The sequence below is a fragment of the Pseudophryne corroboree genome, chromosome 7, assembly GCF_028390025.1.
Source record: "Pseudophryne corroboree isolate aPseCor3 chromosome 7, aPseCor3.hap2, whole genome shotgun sequence".
Lineage (NCBI taxonomy): Eukaryota > Metazoa > Chordata > Amphibia > Anura > Myobatrachidae > Pseudophryne > Pseudophryne corroboree.
This window is the reverse complement of record NC_086450.1, coordinates 257,741,098-257,754,654: the sequence shown is the minus strand read 5'-3', so window position 1 is coordinate 257,754,654 and position 13,557 is coordinate 257,741,098. Positions and strand designations below refer to the sequence as shown.

General features: G+C 44.9%; 1 protein-coding gene across 4 annotated transcripts in view; it reads left to right on the top strand.

Moving 5' to 3' along the window:
- The window catches only part of WDR75 (WD repeat domain 75), a 1,043,598-nt gene that overhangs the window by 349,467 nt on the left and 680,574 nt on the right, over window positions 1-13,557 (top strand). For all 4 annotated transcript variants that reach the window (XM_063934110.1, XM_063934109.1, XM_063934108.1 and 1 more), the window contains exon 8: window positions 1,595-1,683. In XM_063934110.1, the coding sequence (XP_063790180.1) occupies window positions 1,595-1,683 (89 nt within the window). The remainder of the gene's footprint in view (window positions 1-1,594; window positions 1,684-13,557) is intronic.

Sequence of the window (13,557 nt, the reverse complement as noted above, 5' to 3'; positions counted from 1 at the left end):
AGCGCTCTGGAACAGGTTTTCATCCAGGTTGTGTTTGTACATTGCTGCATTCATCTTTACCTCTACCCTGACTAGTCTCCCAGCTCCTGACGCTGAAAAACATCCCCACCACAATGCTTCACTGTAGGGATGGTATTGACCTGGTGATGAGCGGTGCCTAGTTTTCTCCAAACATGATGCCTGGCATTCACACAAAAGAGTTCAATCTGTGTCTCATCAGATCAGAGAGTTTTTTTTCTCATGGTCTGAGAGTCCTTCAGGTGCATTTCAGCAAACTTCAGGCGTGCTGCCATGTGCTATTTACTAAGGTGTGGCTTCCGTCTGGCAACTCTACCATACAGGCCTGATTGGTGCATTGCTGCAGAGGTGATGGAGGCCACTGTGCTGATTGGGACCTTCAAAGCAGTAGATATTTTTTTGTACCTGTCTCGGAGGTCTACAGACAATTCCTTTCACTTCATGATTGGTATGTGCTCAGACATGCACTGTCAAATGTGGGACCTTGTATAGATTGGTGTGTGCCTTTCCAAATCATGTCCAATCAACTGAATTTACCACATGTGTTCTCCAATTAAGCTGAAGAGACATCTCAAGGATGATCAGTGGAAACGGGAGGCACCTGAGCTCAATTTTGAGCTTCACGGGAAAGTCTGTGAATACATACATACATGTGATTTCTTAGTTTTTTATTTTTCAATTTGCAAAAAATCTCAAACTTTTCGCGTTGTCATTATGGGGTATTGTGTGTAGAATTTTGAAGGGAAAAAATAAATTTTCCATTTTGAAATAAGGCTGTAACATAATAATGCATATGAACCGGCTCTCCTTTATCCACATGCTCTGCACCGGTTGCCTCCGTATTCAAGGACACAGACAAACAGCAGACGTGGCACTCCAGGTGTCTCACACAATGAGACTCGGCTAGGCAGTGTAGAATACAACGTTTCAATGCCGATTTTAATAAGGCAGAAAATGCTTAATTAAAATTGGCACTGAAACATTGTATTCTACATATATATATATATATATATATATATGTGTGTGTATATATACATTATATGTGTTTATTTTATAGTTGGTGTCTATAAAAGGGTGTGTTTGCATTTTTTTGTTTTGGTGTTCACGGCTCGCAAGGGGACGCTGCGCTCGCCACCGGGATTCAGGCTGTCGGGATCACTTATATAGCAAAAACTAGACAAAGCATGGATACGAGTTGCCAAATAAGGTTATAATGGAAACGAAACCTTGATTGGTCTTTCTATGCATGATATAACATAATCAAGTGCAGTAGCAGTTAAGCTGTGGTGACGGTCTTAAACGTTCTGGTACTTTCCAGTATGTTGCGAGACTGCTAGGAGAGCTGTAAACAAATGGATGACGGCTGCAATCTTGATATTTTGTTTCTCCTATTATATGTGGCAATAAGAAAAGCTGTTATGAATACTAATTACACACTCAGGAAATTTTAGATTTGTTTGCCTTAAGCCTTGACACATAATGTGACGTTTTTATCACTACTGTAGTACATAGATGTCAAATATTTGTAATAATGTTATATGTTTATTTATGCACAGTTGTTGCCTATTCTTTGTAGGAGAAAATTCAACTGCCGAAAAGAATATACTTATTCTACCCTACACTGGCATCATGATACAGTTGCAGATCTGATCTTTTCTGTAGAAGGTTTGTATAAATTGATGCACAATTACTTGGTTTACTGCTGTAGGGATGTACTCCACTGGCTACTTGCCATATTCCACTTGAGCCATATTCCACTTGAGCCATATTCCACTTGAGGGTTTACATTATGTTATGCTGAAGTCTAAGTATAGTGTACCTTCTATTTTTTCAATCTCTTCTTCGGGGTCCATGTTCTCCACAGGGTTAACTTTGGGTATGTGCTATATAGATATAAGTCGCACAGGTGTGTCTATATCAATGTGAGAGCCCCCATTATTCCGTATTGAAAGAAATATCTACTTAACACATTAGGGGAGTGCTATCACAGACAAAATGGGTACAGTAGAAGATAGAGATTCAAGTTGCCTTATAGTGATGCACTGTTACAAACAATATTAAAATATAACTTTCAATTCATCAGTTAGGTAATAAAATCAGCGAATATATAAAAAAAAAAAAAAAAAAAAGATAGAGATAGTGAAAAGATAGAAATCTGTGGTTAAAATATGTTCTGCGCACTAGATGTCAATGGATGATATTTTATCAATATATCAATTTCTAAATAATATTTAGATCAAAGGAGTAGTATCCAATCTATTGTGTACCTATTCGGGTAGGTTGATCATCATTGTGGTCACTTCTTGCTCATGTTCTATTGTATCCCATATTAGTCATTAAATTCACAAGAGTATTGATCTGTCTCTGTTGAGACGCTATAAACTTATGGGTTATGTTCCCCAGAGTTACCTGTGCTCAATAGTCGCAGTGGTCCTGAGTATTCCACTATTATAAACCCTCCTGTGATTTTGGTAATTACTGCAGTAGAACACCCACTACCATGTTGGTTAATAGGTAAGAGTAATTACGTTTTATCCCTTGTCGGTTAATACAGGTGTATTGTTCACTGAGCCCCAAATAATTTTAGTGGTGCAGGTATCACTGTTACCACTTGGTTAATGAATAAACCAAACAACCAAATAAGACAGCGCTTCTCACTTTGTATGAATTAACTTTCTTTTACTTTTAAATATACACAATTAATACAGTAAGATACCGGCCAGTATCAATATACACATAATATTAAAAAATACAATAAAAACAATTGTTTAAAGTAATTCCGAAAACTAAGGAATTTTTATTTAAAGCGCATTGGTATTATCAGATTACCATCCATATATATTATGGCATAATCCCAATGAAGCTCTAAACAAACAATCAGTTTGACTAGACTTTCATTTTCAAAACAATTTTTAACCATACACAATCTGATTGTTAGACCCACATCTAACTAATTCAAGGTGTTAATCAAGCAAGCAGCAGATGGTTAATAATATAGTCCGCACATGCAAGGAATCAGATGTTAAAACAGGCGAGTGATTAAGCAAGCAGCAGATGGTTACTAATAAAAGTCCGCATATGCAAGGAATCAGATGTCAAGCAAACGAGTGATTTGAAAGCAGAGATAATTGCTTTAGAATCCATCCATACTAATAGGCAGTTTTTTAGTATACTTTGTAGGTTGTTAGTAATATGCTGGCATTTAAGATCAGCTAGTCCCAAAACAGTTGAATGAATGGCAAATTGAACACTACAGTCCCAAATCCACTTTAGAGTACAATAAGCTATGTACCCAGATTTGTACCTCTCCTAATTATGTTGTGGGCATTGCAGCCTCATCCAAGGATTATAGTGGATAATGGAAGACCTGTGCAGCGTGTTCTTTGCAGGTGCCTCTCCTCCGTATTACCAGCAGCTGGATCTTCAGTGATGCTATAGGTAATAAGATGTGGTTTTTAGCCAGAAATGAGTCTTCAAACGCGTTTCTCCGCCTACCCACCGGTCTCAGCGGCTTCCTCACTGAGGAAGCCGCTGAGACCGGAGGGTAGGCGGAGAAACGCGTTTGGAGACTCATTTCTGGCTAAAAACCACATCTTATTCCTTGCATATGCGGACTTTTATTAGTAACCATCTGCTGCTTGCTTGATTAACACCTTGAATTAGTTAGACGTGGGTCTAACAATCAGATTGTGTATGGTTAAAAATTGTTTTGAAAATGAAAGTCTAGTCAAACTGATTGTTTAGAGCTTCATTGGGATTATGCCATAATATATATGGATGGTAATCTGATAATACCAATGCGCTTTAAATAAAATTCCTTAGTTTTCGGAATTACTTTAAACAATTGGTTTTCATTGTATTTTTTAATATTATGTGTATATTGATACTGGCCGGTATCTTACTGTATTAATTGTGTATATTTAAAAGTAAAAGAAAGTTAATTCATACAAAGTGAGAAGCGCTGTCTTATTTGGTTGTTTGGTTTTTTACATTTTGGGGAAATTGGGATCAGTTCCCCGAGATCAGCTGCTCTCACTCTGTGACAGCGCCAGGTGTATATATTGGTGTTACTTGGCTTGGTTAATGAATATATGTGGTGGTGTGTTTTCAAATTATTGTAAATGCTAATTCAAATACACTTATGTTTTATCGAGGTGCTATATTCTTATGGGTAGTATTCCCTTGGATAACATATACTCAATAGGAGTACAGCATTCCCGAGTAACTCACTATTATAAATCTTCCAGGATTCCTGGTGCTCTCTGTCTTCAAACACCCCCTACCATATTATACTTTGTGTAGGAATAATCACGTTCTTTCCTATATGGGTTAATTCAAATATATGGTTTGCTCCGGGACATTAGTGCTTTATTGACTATATCATCATAGCTTGATATATATCATGGGTGTCTCTATATTGGTCTCAGCCCCTAATGGCTGCGTGCTCCTGCTCCCCAGATGATTTAATAGTCCGAATATCACTGCTGCCACTTCGTTACTAGATATAGATGTTGATGTGTTTTAAATTGTTGCAAGTACTCATTGTATGCTTTAATGAAAATATACAATTAAAGATCTCATTGGGATATTGAGCAGTATTGAAAATATCCTAATGAGATCTATTATAACTTACATACTTTTTAACTGTGATTCCTACTATAAGCTGGCCAGCTGGAACTGAATTTTGCATAATGAATTTATACTTTGCAAATTAGCGGGACTGCACCTTATAGCACTTTTACAATCCATATACATTTTTTATTTTGGTCATCATTAGATGCTTTCAATTTTTTAAATTAAATTTAAATGTGTTTTCTATTTTTATTACTTGCACTCTTTCTTTTATTGTATTGGCAACTTTATCGATAACTGCAGATTATCTATTGGGAGCTGCACATCAATTGTCCTAAAAGGTGTCTTTATTCATTTTCATTATTTCTTTATTAAGTGATTAAAAAAAAAAAAATATTTGCGCCTGAATAGTATACCTAATCACGATTAGAAACACTATTTTTTGTCCGATTTTGGGGGGACCCCTGGCAACAACTTCCACTAGCAGAGGCACGTGGGCTCCCATGACTGCAACTTGATAATGCTAGGGGACAGGTAAGGTGGGTTCCTGTTTGCGGGACTCGCATATAGCTCAGTCCATATACCGCCAGTCCCGAGAGACAGCGGGTGGCGCTGATGAGTTCCCGGACCATTAAGTGTTCCTGATGCCACACTAGACCACCAGGGCTATAATGTACACTAGCGTTGGAGACCCTTGCTGGCCAGGAGAAGCAGTGGTGAATTTCAACACCGAGGAGGTCAGTGCTCTTCTCCAGCCCTGGGCGCCATTCCACTGTTCTCTCCCAGCCCTGGGCTGCACTTTCCATCATGTAGAGACACTGGGCAGCCATATCTGAACTCTACAGGTCTCTGGGAACGGTGGGCTGAATCTCCCTGTATTTCTCTAACGTCCTAGTGGATGCTGGGGACTCCGTAAGGACCATGGGGAATAGACGGGCTCCGCAGGAGACTGGGCACTCTAAGAAATATTTAGTACTACTGGTGTGCACTGGCTCCTCCCTCTATGTCCCTCCTCCAGACCTCAGAATCTGTGCCCGGACAGAGCTGGGTGCATTTTAGTGAGCTCTCCTGAGTTTGCTAATAAGAAAGTATTTTAGTTAGGTTTTTTATTTTCAGAGAGCTTCTGCTGGCAACAGACTCTGCTACGTGGGACTGAGGGGAGAAAAGCAAACCTACTAACTGCGGCTAGGTTGCGCTTCTTAGGCTACTGGACACCATTAGCTCCAGGGGGATCGAACACAGGACCTGACCTTGTCGTCCGTTCCCGGAGCCACGCCGCCGTCCCCCTCGCAGAGCCAGAAGACAGAAGCCGGCGGGTTGAAGCAAGAAGACGTCAAAATCGGCGGCAGAAGACTCCTGTCTTCATACGAGGTAGCGCACAGCACTGCAGCTGTGCGCCATTGCGCCCGCACTACACCCACACACTCCGGTCACTGTAGGGTGCAGGGCGCAGGGGGGGCGCCCTGGGCAGCAATTAAGTACCTCCTAGCAAAAGCAGCATATATACAGTTGGACACTGTTATATGCATGAGCCCCCGCCATTATTTTTACACAAAATCGCGGGACAGCAGCCCGCCGCTGGGGGGGCGGGGCCTTCTTCCTCAGCAGTCACCAGCGCCATTTTCTCTCCACAGCTCCGCCGAGAGGAAGCTCCCCAGGCTCTCCCCTGCAGAAGCACGATGGAGAGGGTGAAAAAGAGAGGGGGGCACATAAAATTGGCGTAAAAACAATATATACAGCAGCTACTGGGTTAACACTAAGTTACTGTGTGATTCCTGGGTCATATAGCGCTGGGGTGTGTGCTGGCATACTCTCTCTCTCTGTCTCTCCAAAGGGCCTTGTGAGGGAACGGTCTTCAAATAGAGCATCCCCTGTGTGTGTAATGTGTCTGTACGTGTGTGTCGACATGTCTGAGGTAAAAGGCTCCCCTAAGGAGGAGATAGATTTTGTGTGAGATAGGGTGTCTCCGTCGACAACGCCGACACCTGTTTGGATATGTGTAAGTGCTAAGGTGAATTTATTACACAAAAGATTAGAGAACAGACAGGTAATCTACACATGTCTGTCCCTATGGCACAGAGACTTGCAGAGTCTCACAATGCTCACTATCCAAAATAATAAACACTGATATCGACACGGAGATTGACTCCAGTGTCGACTACGATAATGCAAAATTACAGCCAGAATGGCAGAAAATTATTCAATATATGATTATTGTAATAAAAGATGATTTGCATATCACTGATGACTCATTTGTCCCTGACACAAGGGTACACATGTTAAGGGGAAGAAAGCTGAGGTAAATTTCCCTCCTCTCATGATGAAAAAGAGCGGGAATCTCCAGACAAGAGACTGCATCTTCCCACAAAGAATTCTCAGGCAGTATCCTTTCCCCACTAGGGCCAGGATGTGATGGGAATCTTCCCCTAGGGTGTCACGTTTGCCCAGAAGGTAGCCCTAGCTATTCTTAGGGATCCTGCAGATAGCGTGCACATTCTGGTACACTACTCAGACCGGCAATTGTGTCGGCATGGGTTTATAGCGCTGTGGCAGTGTGGACAGGTACCTTATCAGCAGAGATTGAGACCCTAGTGTGTGTGTGTGTGTATGTGTGTATATATATATATATATATATATATATATATTAAAGATGCTGTCTTAAGAGATATGTATATATAAAACATGCCCAAAGGGACATGCGTATACTGGGTCCTATAGTCAAAGCTATGTTGATTTCTGCTTGACGTGTCCTGTAGAATATGCACTGGATAGATGATGCCGACTTAAGAGGGATATGGAAGGCTGAGGATTGAGGGGAGAAGGGTTCTCAGACCTGGTCTCCACAGCTATAGCTGGTAATTCTGATATTTTGCCTTATATTCCTGCACAGCCTAGGAAAGCACGACATTATCAAATGCAGCCTTTCGAATAAAGAAACAAAGTCCGAGGTGCGTCCTTTCTTGCCAGAGGCAGGGGCTGAGGAAAGAAGCTGCACAACACAGCTAGTTCCCAGGAACAGAAGTCCTCCCCGGCCTCTGCAAAAATCCACCGCATGTCGCTGGGGCTCCACAGGCGGAGCTAGGCCCGGTGGGGGCACGCCTTCGTAAGTTCAGCCACAAGTGGGTTCACTCCCTGTTAGATCCCTGGGCTATAGATATTGTGTCTCAGGGATACAAGCTGGACTTTGAGAAGTTGCCCCCTCACCGACGGCCCTGCCGGCTTCCCCCCACGAGAGGGAAACAGTGTTAACTGCAATTCACAAATTGTATCTTCAACAGGTGGTGGTCAAGGTTCCCCTCCTTCAGCAAGGAGGGGGTTATTATTCGACCATGTTGTAGTCCCGAAACCAGATGGTTCGGTCAGACCCATATTGAATTTAAAATCCCTGAACATATACCTGAATAGGTTCAAGTTCAAGATGGAATCGCTAAGAGCGGTCATTGCAAGCCTGAAAAGGGGGAGATTTTATGGTGACTTGGGACATAAAGGATGCATACCTTCATGTCCCCATTTATCCACCTCATCAGGCGTACCTCAGAATTGCGGTACGGGATTGTCATTACCAATTTCAGACGTTGCCGTTTGGTCTCTCCACGGCCTTGAGAATATTCACCAAGGTAATGGAGGAAATGATGGTGCTCCTGCGGAAGCAAGGTGTCACTATTATCACGTACTTGGACAATCTCCTCATAAAAGCGAGATCAAGAGAGCAGTTGCTGAACAGCGTATCACTTTCTCTGGAAGTGTAACGGCAGCACGGCTGGATTCTATATATTCCAAAGTCGCAGTGGGTTCTTACAGCTCATCTGCCTCTCCTAGGCATGATCCTAGACACGGACCAGAAAAGGGTTTATCTCCCGATAGAGAGAGCTCAGGAGCTTGTGACACTGGTCAGGAATCTATTAAAACCAAAACAGGTGTCAGTGCATCACTGCACTCGAGTCCTGGGAAGGAGGGTGGCATCATACCTATCCCCCAGAGCTAGGGTGTCTCTACTGTGGTGGCTGCAGAGTGCTCACCTTCTCGAAGGTCGCAGTTTCGGCATTCAGGACTGGGTCCTAGTGACCACGGATGCAAGCCTCTGAGGGTGAGGGGCAGTCACACAGGGAAGAAATTTCCATGGACTGTGGTCAAGGCAGGAGACTTGCCTTCACATCAATATCCTGAAACTAAGGGCCATATACAGCGCCCTAAGTCAAGCGGAGACCCTGCTTCGCGACCAACCGGTTCTGATTCAGTAAGACAATATCACCGCAGTGGCTCATGTAAACCGCCAAGGCGGCACAAGGAGCAGGGTGGCGATGGTAGAAGCCACCAGAATTCTTCGCTTGGCGGAAAATCACATAAGCGCATAGTCAGCAGTGTTCATTTCGGGAGTGGACAACTGGGAAGTGGACTTCCTCAGCAGGCACGACTTCCACCCGGGAGAGTGGGGACTTCATCAAGAAGTCTTCACGCAGATTGTAGGTCGGTGGGAACTGCCACAGGTGGACATGATGGCATCCCGCCTCAACAAAAAGATAGTGGTATTACGCCAGGACAAGATACTCTCAGGCGATAGCTGTAGACGCACTGGTGACACCGTAGATGTTCCAGTCTGTTTGTGTTTCCTCCTCTTCCTCTGTTACCCAAGGTGCTGAGAATCATAAGGAAAAGAGGAGTGAGAACAATATTCATTGTTCCGGATTGGCCAAGAAGGACTTGGTATCCAGAGCTGCAAGAAATGCTCACAGAGGACCCATGGCCTCTGTCTCTAAGGCAGGATCTGTTGCTGCAGGGACCTTGTATGTTCCAAGACTTACCGCAGCTGCGTTTGACGCCATGGCGGTTGGACGCCGGATCCTAGTAGAATAAAGGGATTCCGGATGAGGTTATTCCTACTCTGATAAAGTCTAGGAAGGACGTGACGGCTAAACATTATCACCGTATACGACGAAAATATGTTGCTGGGTGTGAGGCCAGGAAAGCCTCTACAGAGGAATTCCAGCTGGGCCGTTTCCTTCACTTCCTACAGTCGGGAGTGACTTTGGGCCTAGAATTGGGGTCCATTAAGGTCCAGATTTCGACCCTATCCATTTTCTTTCAAAAAAAAAAAAAAAATAGCTGAAGTTCAGACGTTTGTAAAGGGAGTGCTGCATATTCAGCCCCCTTTTGTGCCACCAGTGGCACCTTGGGATCTTAACGTGGTGTTGCGTTTCCTGAAATCTCACTGGTTTGAGCCGCTTACGACCGTGGAGTTAAAATATCTCACGTGGTCATGCTATTGGCCTTAGCTTCTGCTAGGCGTGTGTCAGAAGTTGCAGCTTTTGTCATGTAAAAGAACCTATCTGGTTTTCCATATGGACAGGGCAGAATTACGGACTCGTCCGCAATTTCTGCCAAAGGTGGTGTCATCTGTTCATTTGAACCAACCTATTGTGGTGCCTGTGGCTACTCGTGACTTGGAGGATTCCAAGTTACTAGATGTAGTCAGGGCTTTGAAGATTTATGTAGGCAGAACGGCTGGAGTCAAGAAAACTGACTCGCTGTTTATCCTGTATGCATCCAACAAGCTGGGTGCTCCTGCTTCAAAGCAAACTATTGCTCGCTGGATCTGTAACACGATTCAGCAGGCTCATTCTGCGTCTGGATTGCCGCTGCCTAAATCAGTAAAAGCCCATTCCACAAGGAAGGTGGTCTCTTCTTGGGCGGCTGCCCGAGGGGTCTCGGCATTACTGCTTTGCCGAGCAGCTACTTGGTCGGGTTCAAACACTTTTGCAGAGTTCTGCAAAAGTGGATGCTGGGAACTCCGTAAGGACCATGGGGAATAGCGGCTCCGCAGGAGACTGGGCACAACTAAGAAAGCTTTAGGACTACCTGGTGTGCACTGGCTCCTCCCTCTATGACCCTCCTCCAGACCTCAGTTAGAATCTTGTGCCGGCCGAGCTGGATGCACACTAGGGGCTCTCCTGAGCTCCTAGAAAAGAAAGTATAGTTTAGGTTTTTTATTTTTTAGTGAGATCTGCTGGCAACAGACTCACTGCTACGTGGGACTAAGGGGAGAGAAGCGAACCTACCTGTTTGCAGCTAGCTTGGGCTTCTAGGCTACTGGACACAATTAGCTCCAGAGGGATCGAACACAGGCCCAGCCTCGGTCGTCCGGTCCCGGAGCCGCACCGCCGTCCCCCTTACAGAGCCAGAAGCAAGAAGACGTTCCTGGAAATCGGCGGCAGAAGACTTCGGTCTTCATCAAGGTAGCGCACAGCACTGCAGCTGTGCGCCATTGCTCCCCATGCACACCACACACTCCGGTCACTGATGGGTGCAGGGCACTGGGGGGGGGGGGGGGACGCCCTGGGCTGCAATAAAAGTACATTGCTGGCAAAATAAACACATAATATAGTCATTAAGACTATATATGTGTAAAATCCTCTGCCAGATATAAATATAAAAAAGCGGGAGAAGTCCGCCGAAAAAGGGGCGGTGCTATCTCCCTCAGCACACTGGCACCATTTTCTCTTCACAGTGCAGCTGGAAGACGGCTCCCCAGGCTATCCCCTGTAGTTTCCTGGCTCAAAGGGTTAAAAAGAGAGGGGGGGCACTAAATTTAGGCGCAAAAACTGTATATAAAGCAGCTATAGGGATAAATCACGTTCAGTTAGTGTAAATCCCTGATTAAATAGCGCTGTGGTGTGTGCTGGCATACTCTCTCTCTGTCTCCCCAAAGGACTTTGTGGGGTCCTGTCCTCAGAGCATTCCCTGTGTGTATGTGGTGTGTCAGTACGGCTGTGTCGACTGGTTTGATGAGAAGGCTTATGTGGAGGCGGAGCAGGTGCCGATAAATGGGATGTCACCCCCTGCGGGGCCGACACCAGAGTGGATGGATATGTGGAAGGTATTAACCGACAGTGTCAACTCCTTTACATAAAAGGCTGGATGACGTGACAGCCGTGGGACAGCCGGCTTCTCAGCCCGCGCCTGCCCAGGCGTCTCAAAGGCCATCAGGGGCTCAAAAACGCCCGCTACCTCAGATGGCAGACACAGATGTCGACACTGAGTCTGCTCCAGTGTCGACGATGTTGAGATATATATACATAATCCACTAGGGACATCCGTTGCATGATTTCGGCAATGAAAAATGTGTTACACATTTCTGATATTAACCCTAGTACCACTAAAAAAGGGTTTTATGTTTGGGGAGAAAAAGCAGCCAGTGTTTTGTTCCCCCATCAGATGAGTTGAGTGAAGTGTGTGAAGAAGCGTGGGTTTCCCCTGATAAGAAACTGGTAATTCTAAAAAGTTACTGATGGCATACCCTTTCCCGCCAGAGGACAGGTTACGTTGGGAGACATTCCCTAGGGTGGATAAGGCGCGCACACGTTTGTAAAAAAAAAAAAAAAAAAAAAGTGGCACTGCCGTCTCAGGATACGGCCACCTTGAAGGAGCCTGCTGATAAAAAGCAGGAGGCTATCCTGAAGTTTGTATATACACACTCAGGTACTATATTGAGACCTGCAATTGCCTCAGGTGTAGTGCTGCTGCAGCGTGGTCTGATACCCTGTCAGATAATATTTACCCTCGACAGGGATACTATTTTGCTAACCATAGAGCATATTAAAGACGTCGTCTTATATATGAGGGATGCACAGAGGGAGATTTGCCGGCTGGCATCCAGAATTAATGCAATGTCCATTTCTGCCAGGAGTGTATTATGGACCCGGCAGTGGACAGGTGATGCTGATTCTAAAAGAGGGTCTCTCGGACCTCGTATCCACAGCATCAGCTGGGAAGTAAAAATTTTTTACCTCAAAGTACCGTATTATCAGGTACAGTCCTTTCAGTCTCAGAAAAGCAAGCGGGTCAAAGGCGCTTCCTTTCTGTACAGAGACGAGGGAAGAAGGAAAAAAGCTGTACCAGACAGCCAGTTCCCAGGATCAAAAATCTTCCCCCGCTTCCTATAAGCCCACCGCATGACTCTGGGGCTCCACAGGCGGAGCCAGGTGCGGTTGGGGCCCGTCTCAAGAACTTCAGCGACCAGTGGGCTCGCTCACGGGTGGATCCCTGGATTCTACAAGTGGTATCTCAGGGGTACAAGCTGGAATTCGAGACGTCTCCCCCCCCGCCGTTTCCTCAAATCGGCCTTGCCGACAGCTCCCAATTCACAAGCTGTATTCTCAGCAGGTGATAGTCAAGGTACCCCTCCTTCAACAAGGACGAGGTTACTATTCCACAATGTTTGTGGTACCGAAGCCGGACGGTTTGGTGAGACACATTTTAAAATTTAAATACTTGAACACTTATATAAGAAGGTTCAAGTTCAAAATGGAATCGCTCAGGGCGGTTATTGCAAGCCTGGACGAAGGGGATTACATGGTATCACTGGACATCAAGGGTGCTTACCTGCATGTCCCCATTTACCCTCCTCACCAGGAGTACCTCAGGATTTGTGGTACAGGACTGTCATTACCAATTCCAGACGCTGCCGTTGGGTCTGTCCACGGCACCGAGGGTATTTACTAAGGTAATGGCCGAAATGATGATACTCCTTCGAGGAAAGGGAGTTATAAATCCCGTACGTGGACGATCTCCTTATAAAGGCGAGGTCCAGGGAGCAGTTGTTGGTCGGAATAGCACTATCTCGGGAAGTGCTACAACAGCATGGCTGGATTCTGAATATTCCAAAGTCGCAGCTGGTTCCTACGACGCGTCTACTGTTCCTGGGAATGGTTCTGGACACAGAACAGAAAAAAGGTATTTCTCCCGGAGGAGAAGGCCATGGAGTTGTCATCTCTAGTAAGAGACCTCCTAAAACCAAAACAGGTGTCGGTGCACCACTGCACGCGAGTCCTGGGAAAGATGGTAGCTTCTTACGAAGCAATTCCATTCGGAAGGTTCCATGCAAGTGGTCCGGATCGCATCTTCAGATGCATCGGCTGATAACCCTGTCTGCAAGGACCAGGGTGTCTCTACTGTGGTGGCTGCAGAGTG